Source organism: Alligator mississippiensis, chromosome 13, assembly GCF_030867095.1.
Source record: "Alligator mississippiensis isolate rAllMis1 chromosome 13, rAllMis1, whole genome shotgun sequence".
NCBI classification, from domain to species: Eukaryota; Metazoa; Chordata; order Crocodylia; family Alligatoridae; genus Alligator; species Alligator mississippiensis.
This window is the reverse complement of record NC_081836.1, coordinates 55,441,309-55,463,604: the sequence shown is the minus strand read 5'-3', so window position 1 is coordinate 55,463,604 and position 22,296 is coordinate 55,441,309. Positions and strand designations below refer to the sequence as shown.

At 49.1% G+C, this 22,296-nt stretch overlaps 1 protein-coding gene across 6 annotated transcripts in view; it reads left to right on the top strand.

Moving 5' to 3' along the window:
• The window catches only part of CACNA1H (calcium voltage-gated channel subunit alpha1 H), a 192,761-nt gene that overhangs the window by 99,373 nt on the left and 71,092 nt on the right, over positions 1 to 22,296 (top strand). For all 6 annotated transcript variants that reach the window (XM_019494553.2, XM_019494550.2, XM_019494551.2 and 3 more), the window contains 4 exons: positions 9,429 to 9,580; positions 10,963 to 11,148; positions 17,242 to 17,359; positions 19,083 to 19,238. In XM_019494553.2, the coding sequence (XP_019350098.2) occupies positions 9,429 to 9,580; positions 10,963 to 11,148; positions 17,242 to 17,359; positions 19,083 to 19,238 (612 nt within the window). The remainder of the gene's footprint in view (positions 1 to 9,428; positions 9,581 to 10,962; positions 11,149 to 17,241; positions 17,360 to 19,082; positions 19,239 to 22,296) is intronic.

The following is a 22,296-nucleotide window of genomic DNA, read 5'->3' as shown; positions in this document are numbered from 1 at the left end:
AAAAAAGCTTCCTCGCGTGGGGGTGGAGATCTGGGCAGAACGAGAGAAAAAGTTACTCTGGAACAGTGAGTGTCCAATAATAGAATTAAAAAGGGGTTAACAAAAAAAATAGAGTTTAAAACAATTTGGAGAAAATAACCTTTCCCTGGGCAGTTATTGCAGCTATTCAATCCTTTTGCTCTTGAGATGCAATAGGTTTACTACTTCTCCCGTTTCTGGCAAGTCTTCAGGGTTATATAAAAATCAGATTGCTCAAAGCTAAAACCCAAAGAACTGCATTTGTACAAGCTGCATTCAGGCAGCCATTACGAAGGGGCACAATCCCAATTTTTCATTTTGCCTGCTTTTATTTTAAGGGCCTTGTTAACGTAACAGAGACTTCATGATTTTGAAGCATTGAAAGCAGACTAGAATAAGATAGGCTATAATAGGATAGGCATAAAATGTGCTGTCGTTTAAATCCAGCATAAAACAGACCTGGAGCACTTTAGGTCATCCAAGATCCCACTCTGCTTTTTGAGGCAACAGAAGAATTAGCGTTGGTTTCTGGTCAGTGTTCAAGTGCTTTCCGCATTTGAATTCTTGCTGCAGCTTCAACTGGACTTGAGATTCTTCTCCCAACCCAATCCTACCTGCCGGTGTTATGTTCCTGTACCCTGCCAGCCAGGGCAGTATTGCAGGCCAGAAATGCTGCATCTTAGTGGTGGGTGAAGTCCTCTTCTTGCATTGGTGCAGAGGCCTGAATTAGATGACCTGCAAGGTCCCTTCCAACTCTCTGGTTTCTTGGACTCCCTTTACCTACATAGCCTTAATACTAGTGGCTGCTTGTACATGCCACGGGGGTTTAATTCGGTTTAGTTCTCCCTAAACTGAAACAGTGGGTTTTTAATTTTCAATTTAGGGAGAATTAAACCATATTAACCCCCAGTGGCATGTATGCAAGGGTGAGGGCCCGATCCTTGCCTGCCTCTCCAGCAGCAGGGGTGGGAGGCGAGCTGCTGGTGGGCCGAGCAGTCTCTGAGCTGCGCGGAGGCCCGGTGCTTCCCTCCGCGGCTGCAGGGGTGCCGGTGCTTCCCTCTGCAACAGAGGCGGCACCCACAGGTGACATCCACCCGCTGGCACCTGGCCTGGGGGGCACTGTAGCTGCAGAGGGAAGCACCGGGCCCTCAACACAGCTGCTTTAAAGGCCAATTTCGTGGCGTGTACAAAGGCCCAGTGTCCTCACTTGAATTCATCTCCTATTTGGCTGAGATGAGCTGAGACCCTATCAAAGTACTGCAGTGTCAAGCACGTGGCAATTTGCAGTGGGGGTTTCCCCAGCGCAAAAACAGAAGCATGTCATTATTTCATACTGTGTATAGAAGGAGCTTTGGAAGGAAAGGCTCCCTCTACATGTATCATGACGTCTCCATCCTCGAATATAAACGTGCTTATGGCTTTCCCAGTGCTTCACAACAGAGTGAACCTGGAGTTCTCTCAGAGTGTTTGGAAGGATTTATTTAAGTCCTAACCGCTTGTAAATGAGGCGTGAAAGGGAACGCCCCAGTTTCCCTGGGAGGTCTAGATTTGCTGGAGTTCTGAATGATGGATGCAGGGAGAATTGCCCCAAACAGCCTGAATTATCAGCCATTCATGATGAGGTCTGATTATTTTGTTCTGGGCCAAAAAAATACCCCAAAACAGCCACATTGGCTCTGGGAGTGACAAGAACTCGTCTTCCTGGGCCATTCACCACTGAAGGAGCTTTACTTTGAAGCTCAACAAGCAGGTCAGTTTGTAGCACCCACTCTCAAATGATCTCTAGCTGCACACAAATGGCAAGTCAGGCTGCTTTACTCATCATCCCGCCAGCTCCAGCCACTTGCTTGTCAAGCAGTTACAGATTCGTTGCATGTTTGTAGTCCTTTAACCATAGTGGAGAATAAAGCCAGTCCTTTGCAGCAAATGCCTGTTACGTGGCTCTTCATTGCATATGAATGAACAAGCAGTGCCTGCATGAGATGGCAAGGGTGCCTTGATGACCCATGAGATGGCAAGGATGCCTTGACCCCGCATGAGATGGCAAGGGTGCCTTGATGACCCATGAGATGACAAGGGTGCCTTGATCACCCATGAGATGGCAAGGGTGCCTTGATGACCCACCCTCCAATGAACAACACACTGAAGGCTGGGCAGCATCCACATCAAGTTGAGCAAGTGTTCAGAGAGTCCTCTCTGCAAGTGGTCAGGAGTGGAAGGACACTGAGGCATTGACACCAGCCATCCCAAAGTCAGGACCATGGAGTCACCATCCGTGTAACCACAAAGAAGAAATGGTCCCGGTCTCTCTTAGGTGCCACAAGAGTCCTGAAGGCAACAGAGAGCAGCCCAGCAACATGGGACCCAACTGCAGTCCTTCTTCAGCCACACCAACCCCAGCTTCGAAAAAGAGGCCCTCTGCAGCTGGCATGTTGGGCAAGGCATGGAGATGAAGGACAAAACTCAGGCTCTTGGAGGAAATAAATCTAAACGGTGGCTTTCCCCGAGCCATGGCCAGTGCTTTGCTAACCCCAGGTGGTCCTCGAGCTGTATGGACTAGGTATATCTGAATTCAATATGAAGCATAAACCAGAAGCAGCAATAAAATTAAATGTTTTACCACCCGCTGGTCCACGCTTCCTTCCACGTGTCGGAACAGAACCCAGGAGTCCTGCTTTCTAGGCCCCACACTAAATCCTGTTGCTACAGAGTACAACGGGAATCGGGTTGTAAAAAATATACATGTTTTAAAAAGTTATGGTTAAAAAATTTTAAAGCTGTATTTTCTGATGCTGTGCTCCTTTTAACAACTTTATCGATTCGCTCCCTTCCTGTGGTGCCAGCATTTTAAATCCATTTAAGCTATTTTCTGCAATTTTTGAACAATATTTCCTTTAAAAAAAACAAAACAACTAATCCTACCCAAACCATCATTTTAATCTCTCCTTAAAAGGAGGCTTTCATCTAGCGATTGCTTTCACGGTGACGCATAACTTTAGAAATCTAATATGGACCCCAGTAATCCATCAGTTAAACAGATTAGTTGCGTAGGAAGCTGTACAGCTCACTGAGTAAAGCAATGGTTTTAATCTCTCTCGGCACACCCAGTGCCACAATAAGTGCCAGGTCCATGGTCGATAGTTGAGGAAGGTTGATAAAAGTCAATTTGTTCCATTTGGATTGCTGCTCCCTCAGGAAGGATGGACGGGGAAGACTTGCTCATCTGTATGAGTCAGCGTTCCATTATGGCTGAGGCGGCATAAATAGGCTTTGTTGGGAGTGCTGCATATGAGGCTGAGGAAACTACCGAGGAAAGGTTAATATCTCCCCCACATCTATGCCTCTGCTGGCATTGTAGAGCTCTGCGGGGCCACCAGAAGCTGCCCTCTCAGGCTAGAGACGGACATTACACATAAACCGGTATAAGTGATCAGAAACCAGTTCAGACCTGTAACACAACAGAAGTTCAAAATGGCCAAAATTGGTTTAAGATAAACCTGAATGGATGTAGTATCAAACTAAACTGATTTAGGTTAAATCAGTTTATGGAACTTCTGTCCCAGATCCCCTCCAGATTCAAGTTAATTCACAGTCCTCCAGCATCCCAGGATGCTTTGCACCTCCCTTACAAATACCCACCCCTTGCAGGGTGGGTGGGCTAGCCTTGGCCCAGGCTGTCTGCTCCAGCCTAGCAGGAAGATATACTCTAGCACCCCCTGGCATCTGGCCTGGGCCACTGCAGGCATGGCCGCATTTCTGGAATCAAAAGTGAGTGTCTGTTCACTTGCTGATCGGTTCAATCTGCACAGCTTAGACTAACCTGCAAAGATTGAATCTTTTCAGCCTTGGGCTTTTTGACGGTCTGTACTTAGCCTCAGCGCCACTTAACACCATCTGATTCTCCATTTTTCCCTCTTCCTGGCTTTAAAGTTGTAGATTTGTAGAGCTTGAAGGAACCTCAGGAGGCCATGTTTTCCCATCCTGGCACTGAATCAGGAGCAAGCGTACTCAAACAGATGCTTCTTACTGCTTTAAAAAACCTCCAGTGAAGATTTCACAACCTCTCCTTGGCCAATCAGCAGTGAGGGGTGGGGCCAGTGGGATCCTCTACCTCCCTCTCTCCCTGGCTGGTTCAGACCCCTGCTCCTCCTGGCTATGTACCGCCCTAAATTTAGGCACAGCCAAAAGAATTGCAAGGAAGAAGGCTTGACATGTGTTTCCACCAATGAGGACTCTTTGCAGTCCATTCCTCATTCAGAAATGGACAGGGGACGAAGTGTTTAAAAACAGGAAGGTCTGATGTAAAACAGGACTAGTGGCCACCCTACCTGTGCCATAGCTTCCCTATCAGCCCAGAATAAGGATTTTTGAAGGTTAAGTGAAGATGTTACCATCTCCCAAGGGGACTGTGGCCAAAGGATGTAAAAGCAACCACTGATCTAGGATGCTTTAGGACCGGGGACCTGAGTAGCAATACCTGGAGATTTCCAAAGGGGATGATGCCCAGGAGCAGCAAGTGGACTTGAAGGGCTGAGGTTGCTCTGCAATGCCCAGTGTGTGTGGAGAGAGGCTTTTGCAGATGGAGATGTTATAATCTAGCGGGCTGTTTTGCAGCTGTAGCTGCCAAGTTTGTGTCTGGGAAAATTTAGGTTTGTAGTCGGCTCCCTGAGCTACTCTGTGCTTTCTCAGGGGAGAAATGAAGACCGTTTAGATACCAAGATGGAAAAGACCATAGACAACTATCTACCATATTTACTTGAGTCTAAAAAGAGGTCCCCCCCACTGTCATTTCACATGCAGGGGGGGAGGGAAGCCCCTCGTCTTAGAATTGAGTATGAGCGTGGGGGGAGCTGGCAGCTGCTGTGGCTCAGGATCCAGCCCCTACCTGGAGTCAGGGCCATAACCACAGCTGCTGTCTGCCCCCCTGCCCACCACCTGTGCACCCCATCATTTTCCCCCCTGCAGCCTCTTCTCCCCATCTCCTCCCTCCATGCAGTTTCTGGTCCCCGACCTGCCCCTCTCCTTCCCCTCCTTACTTTGCCACAGCAGTCTCCATGCGTGCTGCAGCCTGGGGCACTGAGCACAGCCCCATAGCGGTGGCATGGAACTGGCATGGCTGCTATGGGGCTGGGCTGGGACCTTGCTCTGTGCCCCACGCTAGACCGAGGACCGAGCATGGTCACGTGAAACAGAGGTTGGGGGGGACAGGCAGGGGGCAGAGGTGGCAGGGGGCAAGCTGCTTGACCTCCCCACACCACCTGCCCCCCACTGCCTACCCCCCTGCAGCAGCGGAGGGATAAATTAAAGGCAACCCTCCAATAATTAGTTTCTATACATGGAAAATTATAACCAATTCATAAATTTTCCAAAGATAGACTCTAATTAGGGGGGGAGAGGGTCGTCTTACATTCAGAGTCACCTTGGATTTGAGTAAATACGGTATTTCTCTTGCATATTTTACTGTCTTAGATAATTGCGGCTCTGTTACTATAAACTGCTGGGCTGCTGTCACTCCTATTGCAAATGCTTCTGTAACCTATGAACATAATAAAGAATAACACTGCCTGGCACATTATCCAGTACTGTGCTAATTCCCCTGGTTCAATTGTAATAGTCCAAACGGTTGTATAATTTGGGTTCACCTACTCGCTTCCCCCAGGGCTTTCCTGTTTCCCTCTCCCCGTCTTTTTAATACTTTATAAACCCCACAAACTGACTTTGGTGCCAGAGTCCTTACACAAATGAAATATATTGCAGTAAGTGGAAAAAGAGACCCTAAAAATAATAGAAACAAGGGGAGAAGCAGACTATAAGGTGTCCAGAAGAGAGTGCGAGCTGACAGGTCCTTATGGGAGAATATTATTGTTCATCCTCATGGCCCAAGTCCCTGCAGCCTGAGCTTCAACTTTTTAAAAACAGAAGCCAGGCGCACGCTGACACGCGCGGTCCCATTGATGGCTTTAGGCCCGGAACGGTGAAAAACCCAGGGACAAAAATGAACGGCATGTTTCTGAAACTCAATGTTCCCGGGTTGTTTACAGTCCCCTGCCTCTGTGCCAGGCTCGGCGGTTGCTGTTCTCTGGGATTAACTCAGCTGCGACGGGGGTGGAATTGCTGAAGTCAGTAGGAAGCTCACGGCCACGTGTCTGAGCCATGTCCTGGCAAGAGGAGGGGGCTATTGCATACCCCAGTGAAACGCTGGACCTCACTGTGCTGAACACTGCCCATACCCATAGAGGATGCCTGCCCTGCAGGGTTTACAGCGTGCATCAACAGGACAGACAACAGGAGAGATGAGGGGCGTTATTCCTATAGTTCAGGTCACAACAGTCTCTTCTAGTGGCTGGAAGAGGGTTGGTTGTTGAGTTTGCACAGGTCTGCACGAACCTTGATCGCTGTTCATTGGGAAAGGAGAAGAGTGGGGAATGAAATGTTCTCTGAGCAGCAAACCATTTCATAAGCCATAAAAAATCTCCATGGCGGTCTGTTTTCTAGGCTCTAGTTGGTGTTGAAAGGGGGTAATTGCATTTGAAGGCATTATCAATGGGTTTTTGGCTCGTGTGCTCTTCAGCTTCCACTCTAATAATACAAAAGCCCACATCAGCAACCTAGCCAGCATGCAGGGCCATCCATCCTTGTCTCTGCCCAGTGGCTCCAGCGCCCATGTCAATGCGGCTGCAGTCTAAATGTCTCTCCTTACAGCAGTCCTTGTCAACGCATTAGTTCTGCCTTGCACCAAATATGAGCAATAAAGGATAATGAAGATCCCTTGTTTGAAGCCTGGTTGGCTTTGCAGTGTCAGCACCCTGCCCATCATCAGCTTTACAGAGAAGCTGCTGGTTCATCTTTATCTCTCTGCTAAGAGATCAGTGACTAATTAGTGCTATTGATGATTTCATCAGGGCTTTCCCCCCCCCCCCCCGCTTCACCACCCCCCTCTCCCCCCAGTCCTCTGATCCTAGAGCAGATTTTGTCATCTCAGTCTCAGATATGTCAGGCAAAAGTGACAGCACCGGAGAATTAAGCAGTGAGGGCAGCAAATTGTTGAAACAAATGGGTAGATGGGTTCAAACAACTGCCCTAGCACATTACCTTGCTGCAATCTCCACGTTTCAGAGATCAAAAGTCTCGGCACAAAGGATCAGCAGGTTGGCTTTAAAAATCATGGACTGATAAATATACTGTGGGTTCTTGATATTTGTCTCTTCTTTTTGAGCCTCTGAGTTTCAGTGTTTTCAAGCATTTCTCTGCAAGGGAAAAAGGCTAGAAATGTGCTGGGGGTTGTTGTTTTTTTTCACTGAATGCTGAACTTTCCTCATATTCACGTGACTCCAAGAGGCAGAATTTTAAGAAAAGCAGCAAATGAACCCTGAAACAACAGGGCTGGAAAGGCAGCTACTCCGACCCTCTGCTGTGCTTTAAAACATCCAGTGATGGACATTTCCCAGCTTCTCCAGGGAATCTGTGCCCACGGTTAGCCACCCGCATGGGGCAACCAACCCGAATCTCCCTGGTTGCAACTTAAGCCCAATGCTCCTTGTCCCGTCCCTCTTGGAGATGGACAACGGTTGATCACCACCTTCTTTACAGCAACCCCTTGTAGTTGAAGACTGTTATCAACCCCCCACCTCAATCTTCTCTCTGCCAGGCTAATCCCAGTTCTTCCAACCTTTCCTTGAATGCCATGCTTTCTAGACAGCTCATTATTTTTATTGCTCTCCTCTTCGCTCTTTCTAATTTCTGTGTCTTTCTTCAAGCATCCAGTATCATGGCCACATCCTTAAACGTTGCTGTGTAATTGCATGGCACCTAACAGCCTTTGTGGGGAGTCAGGTTAAAGTCAAGCTTAAATTTCCAGGGATTATTAAATATCCTGAGAAGCTCAGGATGGAAATCATCCATTTGCATAGGAATATCTAGGAGTGGTCTCAGCCTCTGGTCATGTACTGGCAACATTTACTTTAGCAGGGTTTTCGTGAGTTCCAAGAACAAGCCTTCCCTGGCTCGGAGGATTTAGCAATGGCCAACAAGGAATGGGTTTAGTTGAACATGACTCCGTTATAATCAGAGAAAACACCTCAACCCCATCTCTCCATTTAGTGACATGCTTTTAAAAAGGGGAACCCAAGGGATTGATCTAGTATTGCCGGGAGCTGTTCCATGCGTTAATGTAGATGGTCCCTTTTTTCATTTTTTTTTAGAGTATTTGGATGCTAAGGCCTGGGAAGTTGGCTCTCAGGTGTATCATTATGATGAGGATGTCTGTGAATTATAATCAGCGGGTTGTTTGGGAGGGCCAAGTGGATTAATGTGTCTTTTTTCAAGCACCTAACAGCCTTTGTGGAGAGTCGCAATGGATGGGCCCAAGCAAGGTGGTTCCTTTGCATCAGGCCAGCTGTTGTGTAGTGGGTCTGGAGCGGGTAGGGTCTCCTTGGCTGTTGTTGGGTGAAGTTAAGCCTTTCCCCTTCCTTCCTGTTTGCTGAGTACTCAGCAGATGGTACAGAGAATAAAATGTGCATTTTTCTGCGCCGTGCTATGGTATCGCAAGGGTCCCCTCTCTTCACGATTTCAGATAATGCAGCAGCCGCCTCGAGTACCTGTCAGCTGCTACCATGCGGGCTAATGGGTGATGAAAATAAAGGAAGCTATTATCACTCAGGAGATGAGTCAGATATGAAAATAGCCCTTTTTCCTGCACAATATTGTTACACGGAGGAAATGGAAAAGTCTCATTTTCTTTTGCAAAGTATCTGGCATTTAGCTTTCCAAGTGCACATTGCTGTTCTTCAAACTGCTTTGGGGGGAAGTAACTCTAGTGAGAAGAATCTGCCTGGATCTTTTCTTTGGGATGTACTTGTATTGCTGTAGTGCCTAGGGACCTAGAATAGCTTGGGCTAGGTACCGTATCAATGCCACTAGGTTTGATGAAAGAGGGACCCATAAAGGTTTTGCCTTAAAGGTTTTCTTGGACTGTTGGAAGGTCAGTTTTCCATGTCTTTCTTCCAAGCTCATACCCACACAGGTGCAAAAGGTCTCCTGTAGGAATAGGTGAGACTTTTTCCATGGGCTTCAGTGAGCATTAAATCTCTTAGGACCGCATAGAAGACTTCTCTCCATATTTCTAACCAGAATGTAAGAAAAAAAAAATCCAAGCCACAAGGAACTCTTCCTATTATTTTTCGAATGGGATTTTCAAAGATATCAAAGACCATATATCCCATTGACTTCTGGGAATCTCCATGCCCTTGCGGTTCTTCTGAAGCAGAGGATGGAGGCGGCAATTTAGGGTGTAGAGGGTAATGTGGGAATTAATTCCAGGAGGAAAGGAGTGCCCTGACCGTGGGCAATAACAAGCCATTCAGCATCTCCTTCTGTGCCTCCGTTTGACTGTGCATCTTTCTGTCTCGTAGCCGGATGAGCTGACCAACGCCTTGGAGATCAGTAACATTGTCTTCACCAGCATGTTTGCCCTGGAGATGCTCCTCAAGCTCCTGGCCTTTGGCATCTTCGGTTACATCAAGAACCCATACAACATCTTCGATGGGATCATCGTCATCATCAGGTCACTGCCAGCTGCATGCTTGTTTTTTCACCCCACACCTTCATTTAGTCGTTTCCAACCAGTCAGTCGGGCTATGAGTAACGTGGGTTTTGGTTAATCCAGAACTCGGAGGGGGGCTTAATAGGATGTAATCTCTTGGCTGTTTAGGATCTTTAAGATCTCGTCTTTAGAAGGTCCGTCCAAACTATATAGACATTGTAGATGGAAAGTGAAGTCTCTTTCTGATGCACAACTGGGGCAAGGGTGGATTTTCCATTGAAGTGTAGCAGGGCTGGTTCTTGGGAAAGCATTGCATATCTACCCACGTTTCTGGCAACATCTACTTTTCCTAAATGAATACCTGTCTCGGAAAAGCCAGAACATGGCAATACTGCCAGTGGTGGGACTACAGCATAAGGCATCAGCTCAGTGCCCTCTTCCAAGGGTATCTGTCATCACATAAGGATGCTTGAGGTCGGGGGAGAGGTGGTTTTGGCACGGCAGCATCCAGGCGTCCGTCCTCTTCAGTGTCTGTCCACACTGTGTCAGCTCTGGCAAGCCCATCCATCTCACAGCTTCATGGTCGCTAAATTCGCTCACTGATTTTGCAGGGGGGGGAAAAAATGTTGAGAACTTCAGAAGGTGGAAATCAGTGTAGGGTCATGGTCTTCCATGGAGTGAGGCTAGTTTACTCCAGATGGGACCTGGGTCATTGGTTTCAATGGAGTTATGCCATGTTCTTCCACTGGAGAACGTGATCCATTGACTCTAAGGAGCAATGCTAGTTTTCAAGCAGCCGATGATCTGAGCCATCGGCCACAGTTAAGTCACGGTGCCCAGAGATAGTCCAAGACCAGCTTCTGTGAGAGAGCAAATAACTGGGAACTCGGAGATAATTCAAACTCAAAATGCATAGCCAGCCACTGGAAACCCAGAGGTAATAAGTGTAAACACAGAGCTCATTCAAACTCCGACTTTACAGCCAGCCACGTCTCCGAACCCTCTTGAATATTAGGGTGTTTCCAAATCTCAAGCTGCATCTTGAGGTCACCTCTTGTTGCCTTGGTGCCAGCTAGTGACATATACAGGAAATGCTTTTAAATCACTGTGTCACAAGGCACCATAGAAAAGTGGTAGATAAAACCACGGTGTTTTCTGTCACAAAAAGAGTATGCCTTTGTTTTAAAGGTGCTGATCCTGAGATCGTTCCAGCGTCCAGAAGCAGAGCAGTGGAGGCAAATAGAAGAACTGGCCCCTGTTAGCTTGACAAGTACCCCAAAATGCTGCCCGAGTAGATATTCAGTGAGAGACCCGCCGTCCGGCACGCTTGGGTGTACTTGCATCAAACTGCCACGGACGGGACAGGGAACATGAGTTTGTTTTTCCCTCTTGTGTCCCCACAGCGTCTGGGAGATCATCGGCCAGTCGGACGGAGGCCTTTCTGTGCTACGAACTTTTCGGCTGCTCAGAGTCCTCAAGCTGGTGCGTTTCATGCCCGCCCTTCGCCGTCAGCTCGTGGTCCTGATGAAGACGATGGATAACGTGGCCACCTTCTGCATGCTGCTCATGCTCTTCATATTCATTTTCAGGTACCAGCAGCTGCTGCTTTCCCTCCCTGGATTAATAGTTGGGCTTGCTTAAGTTATACACGGATTAGAATAACAATGGGGCATGTTTGCCAAGCAGCCTAGATCACGGGAGCGCTCTCAATAGGCTGACAGGCAGACATTCAACGGATGATTTACCTCTTTGCGGTCTCAGAGTTTTATACAGTCCTGTAATCGGGAGACAAATTATGAACACAAACAAACAGCAGTAAAATAATCCCTGCAGGGTTCCTGGGAGACAGGCGAGTTTAGTTTAAAACCAGGAAGTTGTCTACCAAGGGAATTTGCCAGCTCTGTGTTTCAGAGGGAGAGGAAGTACAGTGTCCAGAACTTATTATTATTTTATTTTTAGCCCTGCTGTACAGATGAATGTGCCACTAGAAACTAGATGATCATAGGGTAAAAGGGCCTCCATCCTTTGGTCAGCTTCCACACCTCTGATTGGTATGAATTAGTCATGACCCAGGAAAGCAAGACCAGGACCATGCGAGGGAGAGAGCAGAACAAAATGCAGGGTTGCTTGGATGTGCTCTTTAGGACCAACCAACCACAAAGGGAATAGCACGGGCTGTTGTCTATGGCTATTTAATGGCTAGCATGAAGAAGATGGTTGGTCTCAACTGGCAGAGGACAAGTATCCATATCATCAAACCCCGCTTCCTAGCAATGGCACAGGAAGTTTCTTCCGTGCAAACCTGCTTCCTAGCAATGGCACGGGAAGTTTCCTCCGTGCAAACCCGCTTCCTAGCAATGCCACGGAAAGTTTCCTCCTTGCAAACCCGCTTCCTAGCAATGCCACGGAAAGTTTCCTCCGTGCAAACCCACTTCCTAGCATGGCACAGGAAGTTTCCTCCGTGCAAACCTGCTTCCTAGCATGGCACAGGAAGTTTCCTCCATGCAAACCTGCTTCCTAGCAATGCCATGGGAAGGTTCCTCCGTGCAAACCTGCTTCCTAGCATGGCACAGGAAGTTTCCTCCGTGCAAACCTGCTTCCTAGCATGGCACAGGAAGTTTCCTCCGTGCAAACCTGCTTCCTAGCATGGCACGGGAAGTTTCCTCCGTGCAAACCTGCTTCCTAGCATGGCACGGGAAGTTTCCTCCGTGCACACCTGCTTCCTAGCATGGCACGGGAAGTTTCCTCCGTGCAAACCTGCTTCCTAGCATGGCACGGGAAGTTTCCTCCGTGCAAACCTGCTTCCTAGCATGGCACGGGAAGTTTCCTCCGTGCAAACCTGCTTCCTAGCATGGCACGGGAAGTTTCCTCCGTGCAAACCTGCTTCCTAGCATGGCACGGGAAGTTTCCTCCGTGCAAACCTGCTTCCTAGCATGGCACGGGAAGTTTCCTCCGTGCAAACCTGCTTCCTAGCAATGGCATGGGAAGGTTCCTCCGTGCAAACCTGCTTCCTAGCAATGGCACGGGAAGTTTCCTCCATGCAAACCCGCTTCCTAGCAATGCCATGGGAAGTTTCCTCCGTGCAAACCTGCTTCCTAGCAATGGCACGGGAAGTTTCCTCCATGCAAACCCGCTTCCTAGCAATGCCATGGGAAGTTTCTTCCGTGCAAACCCGCTTCCTAGCATGGCACAGGAAGTTTCCTCCGTGCAAACCCGCTTCCTAGCAATGGCACGGGAAGTTTCCTCCGTGCAAACCTGCTTCCTAGCATGGCACAGGAAGTTTCTTCCATGCAAACCCGCTTCCTAGCATGGCACAGGAAGTTTTCTCCGTGCAAACCCGCTTCCTAGCAATGCCACGGAAAGTTTCCTCCATGCAAACCCGCTTCCTAGCAATGCCACGGGAAGTTTCCTCCGTGCAAACCTGCTTCCTAGCATGGCACAGGAAGTTTCTTCCGTGCAAACCCGCTTCCTAGCAATGCCACGGGAAGTTTCCTCCGTGCAAACCTGCTTCCTAGCATGGCACAGGAAGTTTCCTCCGTGCAAACCTGCTTCCTAGCAATGGCATGGGAAGGTTCCTCCGTGCAAACCTGCTTCCTAGCATGGCACAGGAAGTTTCCTCCGTGCAAACCTGCTTCCTAGCATGGCACGGGAAGTTTCCTCCGTGCAGACCTGCTTCCTAGCATGGCACGGGAAGTTTCCTCCGTGCACACCTGCTTCCTAGCATGGCACGGGAAGTTTCCTCCGTGCAAACCTGCTTCCTAGCATGGCACGGGAAGTTTCCTCCGTGCAAACCTGCTTCCTAGCATGGCACGGGAAGTTTCCTCCGTGCAGACCTGCTTCCTAGCATGGCACGGGAAGTTTCCTCCGTGCACACCTGCTTCCTAGCATGGCACGGGAAGTTTCCTCCGTGCAAACCTGCTTCCTAGCAATGGCAGGGGAAGGTTCCTCCATGCAAACCTGCTTCCTAGCATGGCACAGGAAGTTTCTTCCATGCAAACCTGCTTCCTAGCAATGGCATGGGAAGTTTCCTCCGTGCAAACCCACTTCCTAGCAATGCCACAGAAAGTTTCCTCCGTGCAAACCTGCTTCCTAGCAATGGCACGGGAAGTTTCCTCCGTGCAAACCTGCTTCCTAGCATGGCACGGGAAGTTTCCTCCGTGCAAACCTGCTTCCTAGCAATGGCATGGGAAGGTTCCTCCGTGCAAACCTGCTTCCTAGCATGGCACAGGAAGTTTCCTCCGTGCAAACCTGCTTCCTAGCAATGGCATGGGAAGGTTCCTCCGTGCAAACCTGCTTCCTAGCATGGCACGGGAAGTTTCCTCCGTGCAAACCTGCTTCCTAGCATGGCACGGGAAGTTTCCTCCGTGCAAACCTGCTTCCTAGCAATGGCATGGGAAGGTTCCTCCGTGCAAACCTGCTTCCTAGCATGGCACGGGAAGTTTCCTCCGTGCACACCTGCTTCCTAGCATGGCACGGGAAGTTTCCTCCGTGCAAACCTGCTTCCTAGCATGGCACAGGAAGTTTCCTCCGTGCAAACCTGCTTCCTAGCATGGCACGGGAAGTTTCCTCCGTGCAGACCTGCTTCCTAGCATGGCACGGGAAGTTTCCTCCGTGCACACCTGCTTCCTAGCATGGCACGGGAAGTTTCCTCCGTGCAAACCCGCTTCCTAGCATGGCACGGGAAGTTTCCTCCGTGCACACCCGCTTCCTAGCATGGCACGGGAAGTTTCCTCCGTGCAAACCTGCTTCCTAGCATGGCACAGGAAGTTTCCTCCGTGCAAACCTGCTTCCTAGCATGGCACGGGAAGTTTCCTCCGTGCAGACCTGCTTCCTAGCATGGCACGGGAAGTTTCCTCCGTGCACACCTGCTTCCTAGCATGGCACGGGAAGTTTCCTCCGTGCAAACCTGCTTCCTAGCAATGGCAGGGGAAGGTTCCTCCATGCAAACCTGCTTCCTAGCATGGCACAGGAAGTTTCTTCCATGCAAACCTGCTTCCTAGCAATGGCATGGGAAGTTTCCTCCGTGCAAACCCACTTCCTAGCAATGCCACGGAAAGTTTCCTCCGTGCAAACCTGCTTCCTAGCAATGGCACGGGAAGTTTCCTCCGTGCAAACCTGCTTCCTAGCATGGCACGGGAAGTTTCCTCCATGCAAACCTGCTTCCTAGCAATGCCACGGAAAGTTTCCTCCATGCAAACCCGCTTCCTAGCAATGCCACGGGAAGTTTCCTCCGTGCAAACCTGCTTCCTAGCATGGCACAGGAAGTTTCCTCCGTGCAAACCTGCTTCCTAGCAATGGCATGGGAAGGTTCCTCCGTGCAAACCTGCTTCCTAGCATGGCACGGGAAGTTTCCTCCGTGCAAACCTGCTTCCTAGCATGGCATGGGAAGTTTCCTCCGTGCAAACCTGCTTCCTAGCAATGGCATGGGAAGGTTCCTCCGTGCAAACCTGCTTCCTAGCAATGCCACGGAAAGTTTCCTCCATGCAAACCCGCTTCCTAGCAATGCCACGGGAAGTTTCCTCCGTGCAAACCTGCTTCCTAGCATGGCACAGGAAGTTTCCTCCGTGCAAACCTGCTTCCTAGCAATGGCATGGGAAGGTTCCTCCGTGCAAACCTGCTTCCTAGCATGGCACGGGAAGTTTCCTCCGTGCAAACCTGCTTCCTAGCATGGCACAGGAAGTTTCCTCCGTGCAAACCCGCTTCCTAGCATGGCACAGGAAGTTTCCTCCGTGCAAACCCGCTTCCTAGCATGGCACAGGAAGTTTCCTCCGTGCAAACCCGCTTCCTAGCAATGCCATGGGAAGTTTCCTCCGTGCAAACCTGCTTCCTAGCATGGCACAGGAAGTTTCTTCCGTGCAAACCCGCTTCCTAGCATGGCACAGGAAGTTTTCTCCGTGCAAACCCGCTTCCTAGCAATGCCACGGGAAGTTTCCTCCGTGCAAACCTGCTTCCTAGCATGGCACAGGAAGTTTCTTCCATGCAAACCCGCTTCCTAGCAATGCCACGGAAAGTTTCCTCCGTGCAAACCTGCTTCCTAGCATGGCACAGGAAGTTTCTTCCGTGCAAACCCGCTTCCTAGCAATGCCACGGGAAGTTTCCTCCGTGCAAACCCGCTTCCTAGCACGGCACAGGAAGTTTCTTCCATGCAAACCCGCTTCCTAGCAATGCCACGGAAAGTTTCCTCCATGCAAACCCGCTTCCTAGCAATGCCACGGGAAGTTTCCTCTGTGCAAACCTGCTTCCTAGCAATGCCATGGGAAGGTTCCTCCGTGCAAAACTGCTTCCTAGCATGGCACAGGAAGTTTCCTCCGTGCAAACCTGCTTCCTAGCAATGGCATGGGAAGGTTCCTCCATGCAAACCTGCTTCCTAGCATGGCACAGGAAGTTTCTTCCATGCAAACCCGCTTCCTAGCAATGCCACGGAAAGTTTCCTCCATGCAAACCCGCTTCCTAGCAATGCCACGGGAAGTTTCTTCCGTGCAAACCTGCTTCCTAGCATGGCACAGGAAGTTTCTTCCGTGCAAACCCGCTTCCTAGCAATGCCACGGGAAGTTTCCTCCATGCAAAATACTTGAGACTTCAGAAATAACAGTCCAGCTTCCTAGCTGGTTCAGACTGGCATCTTGCCAGTGCATGTCCATCAGTTTAAACTAGCTCAGCATTTTCTCAAATACATATGGCAAGCATTTTGGAAGCGAATATCCTTTTATCAAATACACGGGAGGTGCAACCAGTTTATATAAACTGGTAAATCTCCTTAATGCTTGCTGGTGTCAGTCCAAGCTGTTTTCTCTGATCTTCTTGTGCTTGTTACTTTTTCCCCCTTATTATTTGTGTTGAAGTTTTTGTCATGTTGATGTCCCATGGAAAAGCTCATGACACCGTGTCTAACATAAGGCCTTGACATAAGGCAGTCCAAAAGAGAAGAAGGTCACCCTTGCAGCTGGCAGTAATTGGGCACTTCGTTGTCCATACCAGCCAAGAGGACAAAGACCGAATGGGTCCTAAATGTGGAGCTCCTTTCTCTGCTCCTGGACTCATTTAATTAGCTTAAGAGAAAATAGGTCCTACTGTGCCAAGTGTAGAGCAGTCTCTCTGTTAACCATATCCCTCTGCAGAAGGTCTTTAGAGAGGTATTTGAGACATGTTTGTGCTCATGGAGGAGTTTACAACTGCGTCACTCATAGCCTTTGGTCTGGGAACATCCCTTCCGAACTAAAGCCCACGCAACATTTAGGAAACTAATGATTTGATGGTGCCAGTGTGTGTGTGTTGGAGCCCAGAGTCCAACGTACTCTGAAGGGAAAGGGCTGCAGACAGTCTAGACTGAAACGGCAGGGACAAAAACCACTGTCTTCAATGAAGATATTCCAGGGAGTTACTACAGGAGCCTACGACAAGGGTCATAGCCATGCTCTTTCGCATTCACACCTTCATCCTCTTTCTACTGATAAATGTAAAGCAGGCTTTTATCACTGAAATGGCAGGACCGCTCCTTGTGGAGTGTCTCATCCTCCATGCAGTGTCACTCCCCACCTCCCGAAACAGGGATGCTCCTCCGAGATGGCACACGCATGGTGCAGCTGTGCAAGGAAAGTGCCCCAAAGGGCACCGTGGTGCTTCTTAAAGCTACACATTCCCATAAAGCGCATGTTCTGTGTCCCTTCCTTTTCCCCCTCTAGCATTCTCGGCATGCATCTTTTTGGATGCAAGTTTAGCTTGAAAACAGAAACAGGGGACACCGTTCCAGACAGAAAGAACTTCGATTCCTTGTTGTGGGCCATCGTGACCGTCTTTCAGGTAAGACCCGAATCTTCTGGTTAGTTTTTACTGCATGCCGAGGCAAGCAGGGTCCCTTTGCACGACGCCACCCCCGTAACCAACTTCCTTCTTAGCAAAAGCCAAAGGTTGGAAGGGTCCGGAGATTGATCTGGATTTGTATTTCCAAGCTGGGCACGTGGAGCGTTTCTCAAAGGCTGCTGCTGTCGCACCATGCCCGTGGGCAGGTAGCAGAGCTCTGTCTCGGGGCGCCGGGCCCAAACCGTTCACCGGCGCTGCAGCTTGCGTTTAAAACAATCCCGTTCTTTTACACTTTCAGGAGGAACAACCTGACTCGGGTCAATCTGTCTCAACCAGTTTTGGAGCTGCTGACTCCATGCACAGTGCGTTTGAGACAGAGGTTTCCAGGCTGGTGAACAAATTGGGGGGGACTTAGAAAGCGCTCGGTATAAAGAGGCCGGATTCCTATCGGAGATGAGACGGGAAGTATTGTTGGACTGTCACTTCCATTTCACAGCGTTGCACAGTAAAGCGTTGACGCCGCTCTTTCCAGAGCAGTAACGTCCATAATATTACAGCCCTCTTTACAAGCCACAGCAGACGGAGATGGGTTGTAGGGAAACATCGCTCTGAAAATGTTAAGCAAGATCTCTGAGCGTCTAGGATAGGTGCGCTTCTTGAAATGATTGGCATTCGACATATACATTGATCCAAAGGCAGCTGGATGAAGCATGTCAGCTCTGGCCGATAGCATGATGCCTGGAGAGAAGGAGAAATGGATTTTAATTTGCTGCCAGGTGGCATTACCATCAGATTCACACGGTTTAGGCCCCTCTCTCTCTCGCTCTCTTTTTTCTTTTTAATATTAGGCTCCTGCATTATTTTTAACAGGGAAAGTCTCACGGGTAAATACATTTAGCACGATGCCCAAGGACTTAGGCCTATACCTCCATTGAGGTTAATGTTAATTATAATACTAAATACAGCTGAGTCTGTATTCCCAGCCCTAAACACTGCCATCAATTTAACAACAGGGTTAGAGATGATTTTGGTGGCAGGACCCAGACTCAGGGCAAGAAATCGATACCTTATTTTTCTAAACCCCTGGATTTTCCCATTCCAGGACAGCTAGAAGGTTGGCCGGTTTCTCGCCATCAGACTTGCCGTTGAAAAGAGATGCCAGATCTCACCAGTTGATCATTTTTTTCCATCCTAGAAGTACTCCAAGTTTCTGGAGTCCCCATATGTCATTAGCATGGGGAAACTCTGATTAATTTATGAAGGGAAAAACATGTTGCAATGAAAGGAGGGCTAAGCCCCAGGAAGAAGCACCAAACTGGTGAAGCCCTTGGCAAGTCAGTTAATTAGCAGATCATCCCTGGAGCAGGAAATTCCCCACCAAGGAGAGGAGCTGAGTGCTGGTGCACCCTGCACGTTACTATAGCTGGGCCTTAAGCTAACAGCCGCTTTGAAGAGCAAGGGGAGCCCGTGGGCCGGCAGAAACGGTCTTGAGCGTGCCTTGGATGCAAGCTTTGCCTTGAAGATGCATCTCCCATGCAGAGAGCTAACTAAAGAAATCCTTTGCATTAGCTTACTAATGATTAAGCTTGGAGCAGGTTAGGAAGGAAAGCAGGTCCCTGACTCTGTAGCAGAGGAAGGGCTAGATGGGTGAATCCACATGCATTTAAAAAGCCCCTGGGAGGAAGGAGGAGTAAGAGCAAAGTCTTCCCCTTCCCCTCCACAGATCCTCACGCAAGAAGACTGGAACGTGGTGCTCTACAACGGGATGGCATCCACCTCCTCGTGGGCTGCGCTGTACTTCGTGGCCCTGATGACCTTCGGCAACTACGTTCTCTTCAACCTCCTCGTAGCCATCTTAGTCGAAGGCTTCCAAGCAGAGGTAAGAGAGTTGAATGAAGTTTAATAAAGTTTTAATTAAGTTTAATGAACTGGGGGTTGTCCACAGGGCTCAACGGACATGGACCTGTACTGTGGGGTTGACCACATAGTTTCCACGGACACTTCCCAGTAGGGTTTTGCCTGTTTGTGCTGAACGTACTCGCTCTAGAGCTCGTGTATCCTATAAGGAGCTGCCTGGTACATCTCTCCTGATAACTTGCATGGTGGAGACCCAGCTTGCACCAGCAAAAAGGCTGAATGTCCCTAACCCACTTCCCAAACGGGATAAGCTATCCCGCTCTTTTGCCACTGTTACTGCATCTACATTGGGATTTGGGGCAGCCTGGCTATGTCTGCTAGGGGCGCATCTTTGCAGAAGCAAAGAGAAGTGGGAAATTATGTCAAAACAATCATGGAAGGCCAATAAAGATGGCAAAATCCTTCAAGGCCAATACCTATGCAGATCAAAAGCCCTAAAAACTGGTGCATCCATGCTGCTGGACTAGTACATTACTAGGGAACTTGCAGGTTCGTGTTTAGAAAGCCTTTCTTTTCTGCTCAGGGTCATTCAGATTACCGGATGGGTGGTCAGGGATGGATTACCGGATGGGTGGTCAGGGATGGATTACCGGATGGGTGGTCAGGGATGGATTGCCAGGTGGTTGGTCAGGGATATTTCAGAGGACAGTTGAAGGTGTGGTAAAATCTCCTGTTTGGAAACAATCATTTGATAAAGTGAAGGGCTTAGGTATTTAGGACAGTGGAAACCAGGTAAGTACATAAAATAGATAAGTAAATACTTACTTCAACCCAAAGAATAAGTGCTACAATAGTGTACATGGCCAGGGAGCTTGCGAGCGTCCTGTTTCCTTGCCCTGGATGGGAGGATCAGGGAAACGACTTGACTTCTCCGTCTCCGTTCAGAAGTCCCCAAGTTCCCGATCCCAGACCCCTGCACCATCCCGCTCTTCTCCACCCTCCCTTTCAGAGCAGGGCAGATCCATTTGTAGAGGATTTGAGAGTCGTGATCCTATTTCTGTTTAAAGTATGGTCTGCATACGTGTGCGTGTGCTCAAGAAAAGCAGCTTTTATGAAGGCAATAGTGCAGGGAAATGCTTTTGTGACTCATCTAAAAGCATCCAGCCCCAGTTCAAGAGGAGAATAATGACTCTGAAAATGCTTTCATCGCATTTGGGGGGGGGAATTTTCTCTCCATTTGAAAACACAAACAGAAATCCTGCAGAACATTTGAGAGCACTAACCCAGCCTTAGCAACGCTGGACCGAGAGGGGGGAGAATAATTTCAGTTATCATTGTCTAAACTCCCCTGAGGAGCACAGAAGAGCAGAAATTTTATCTTTAAACTTTTTTTTTAAGTTTTTAATTTTGACTCCAGATATCCCACCGGTTTGGGTTTGGTTTTTTTTCACACATTCGACTTAAATTACACTTGGGGGGGGAAAAAAACAGTCGTCTGTGAAGTACCATTGAAATATTTGTGGACTAAAAATGCCCTTCTCCCCGTCTGCCCCAAAACACACTTATCTCCCTCAAGGAGAATCTGCATGGCGTTCGTTAGTTAAATGCTCATCCCCAATTCCCTTTAAGTGCTCAGCTAGGGGACTTTATCATCGAAACAGCTGGAACTGAGTCCTAATTTGAAAATGATCCTCCCGGCCTTGTTTGTTCCCAGGCTCATGCTTGCTGCCTCCTTGGGATCTCCTATCTTTGTGAGAGGCCTTTGCACATCCTCTGCTGAGGGTGCCACAATGCACAGACCTTTGCCCTGTTCCTGCCCTTATATAAGTTCAACGGGATCTCACTTCTGAAAGTTTTAGCCGCTAACTTCAGGAGAAGCAGGGTCAGGTGAAAGAGCAGAGATTGCCATGCTCGCTCCACCGCTGAACCCCCGCAGGAAGTATTTCTCCACGGGGAGAGATGCTAGTCGTGCATCGTGGACTTGAATCCTGCTGGAAAGTGCCTGGACTCTGATGCGGCAGCTGACAAGTCTCTGGCAGATTCACTGACATTTAAAAATGGTAGCTTTGACCGCCTTCCACCTGCAGGTGGATCGCTTGGTCGGTGCAGTAGTTCTTGCAACATGGGTTTGTATAGGCATTCATTTGGAGGGTTCCCGTCTTTTCAGCGAGGTGCAGACTGTTCACAGTGGCAATGCACCATCCGCATTTTGCGGCGCAATGACAATTTTTTGCAATGACAATGCGTCCTAGGCGTTTTGCAGTGCATCACAGAAGTAGTCAAATGAGCAGGCACGGGTAGCTGCCAGGAGGAGTTTGGAGCGCTCAAGATGATGCATGAATACGGAGGCCACCGGTCCTGTTTTATGCAGGACCGTCCTGTTTTTCAACCCTTTGTCCCCCGTCCATTTCTGATTGAGGACTGGACGGCAGGCAAAAATCCTGTTTTCAGTTCATTGGTGGAAATGCATGCCAATCATTCATCCTTGCGAGTCTATTGGCTGTGCTTAGAGGGCGGGTGCACAACTAGGAGGAGCAGGGCTCCAGGAGGGAGGGAAGGAGGTGGAGGATCCTAGTGGCCCCACCCCTCGCTGCTGATTGGCCAAGGAGGTGGTGATCCTGCCCCTCACTGCTGATTGGTCAAGGGGGGAGGGGTTGGTGGTCCCACCCCTCACCAAAGGGATACCCCGTGTTTTGGGGGATGCATCAATAGCCACCCTAATCAATCTAAGACGGGTGGAGAAGCCCATTGAGTGGCTACTACCAGCTCCATAGAGGTTAACGATGGTGAAAATCGTGCCCCGTCGTTAGGCTCCAGAGTCACCGCCTCACTGCACAGGAACGGAAGATTTTGTTCCCATGTATATTTTCACAAACATGTATGCACGGGCTTTCCTATAGCTTAGACGTCTTCCGATTGTAAAGGCATGGTTGGCACGTGTCCAGGTGGCATGGTAAAGGGCTGGTTGGCATGTGTCCGGGTGTCAACGTAGTAAAAGAAACGGTGTGCTTCCCACTGGCCACTACTGAATGGGATCCGAATGGCATATATTGCAAACAAAACCTTTCATTTAGCTCGTA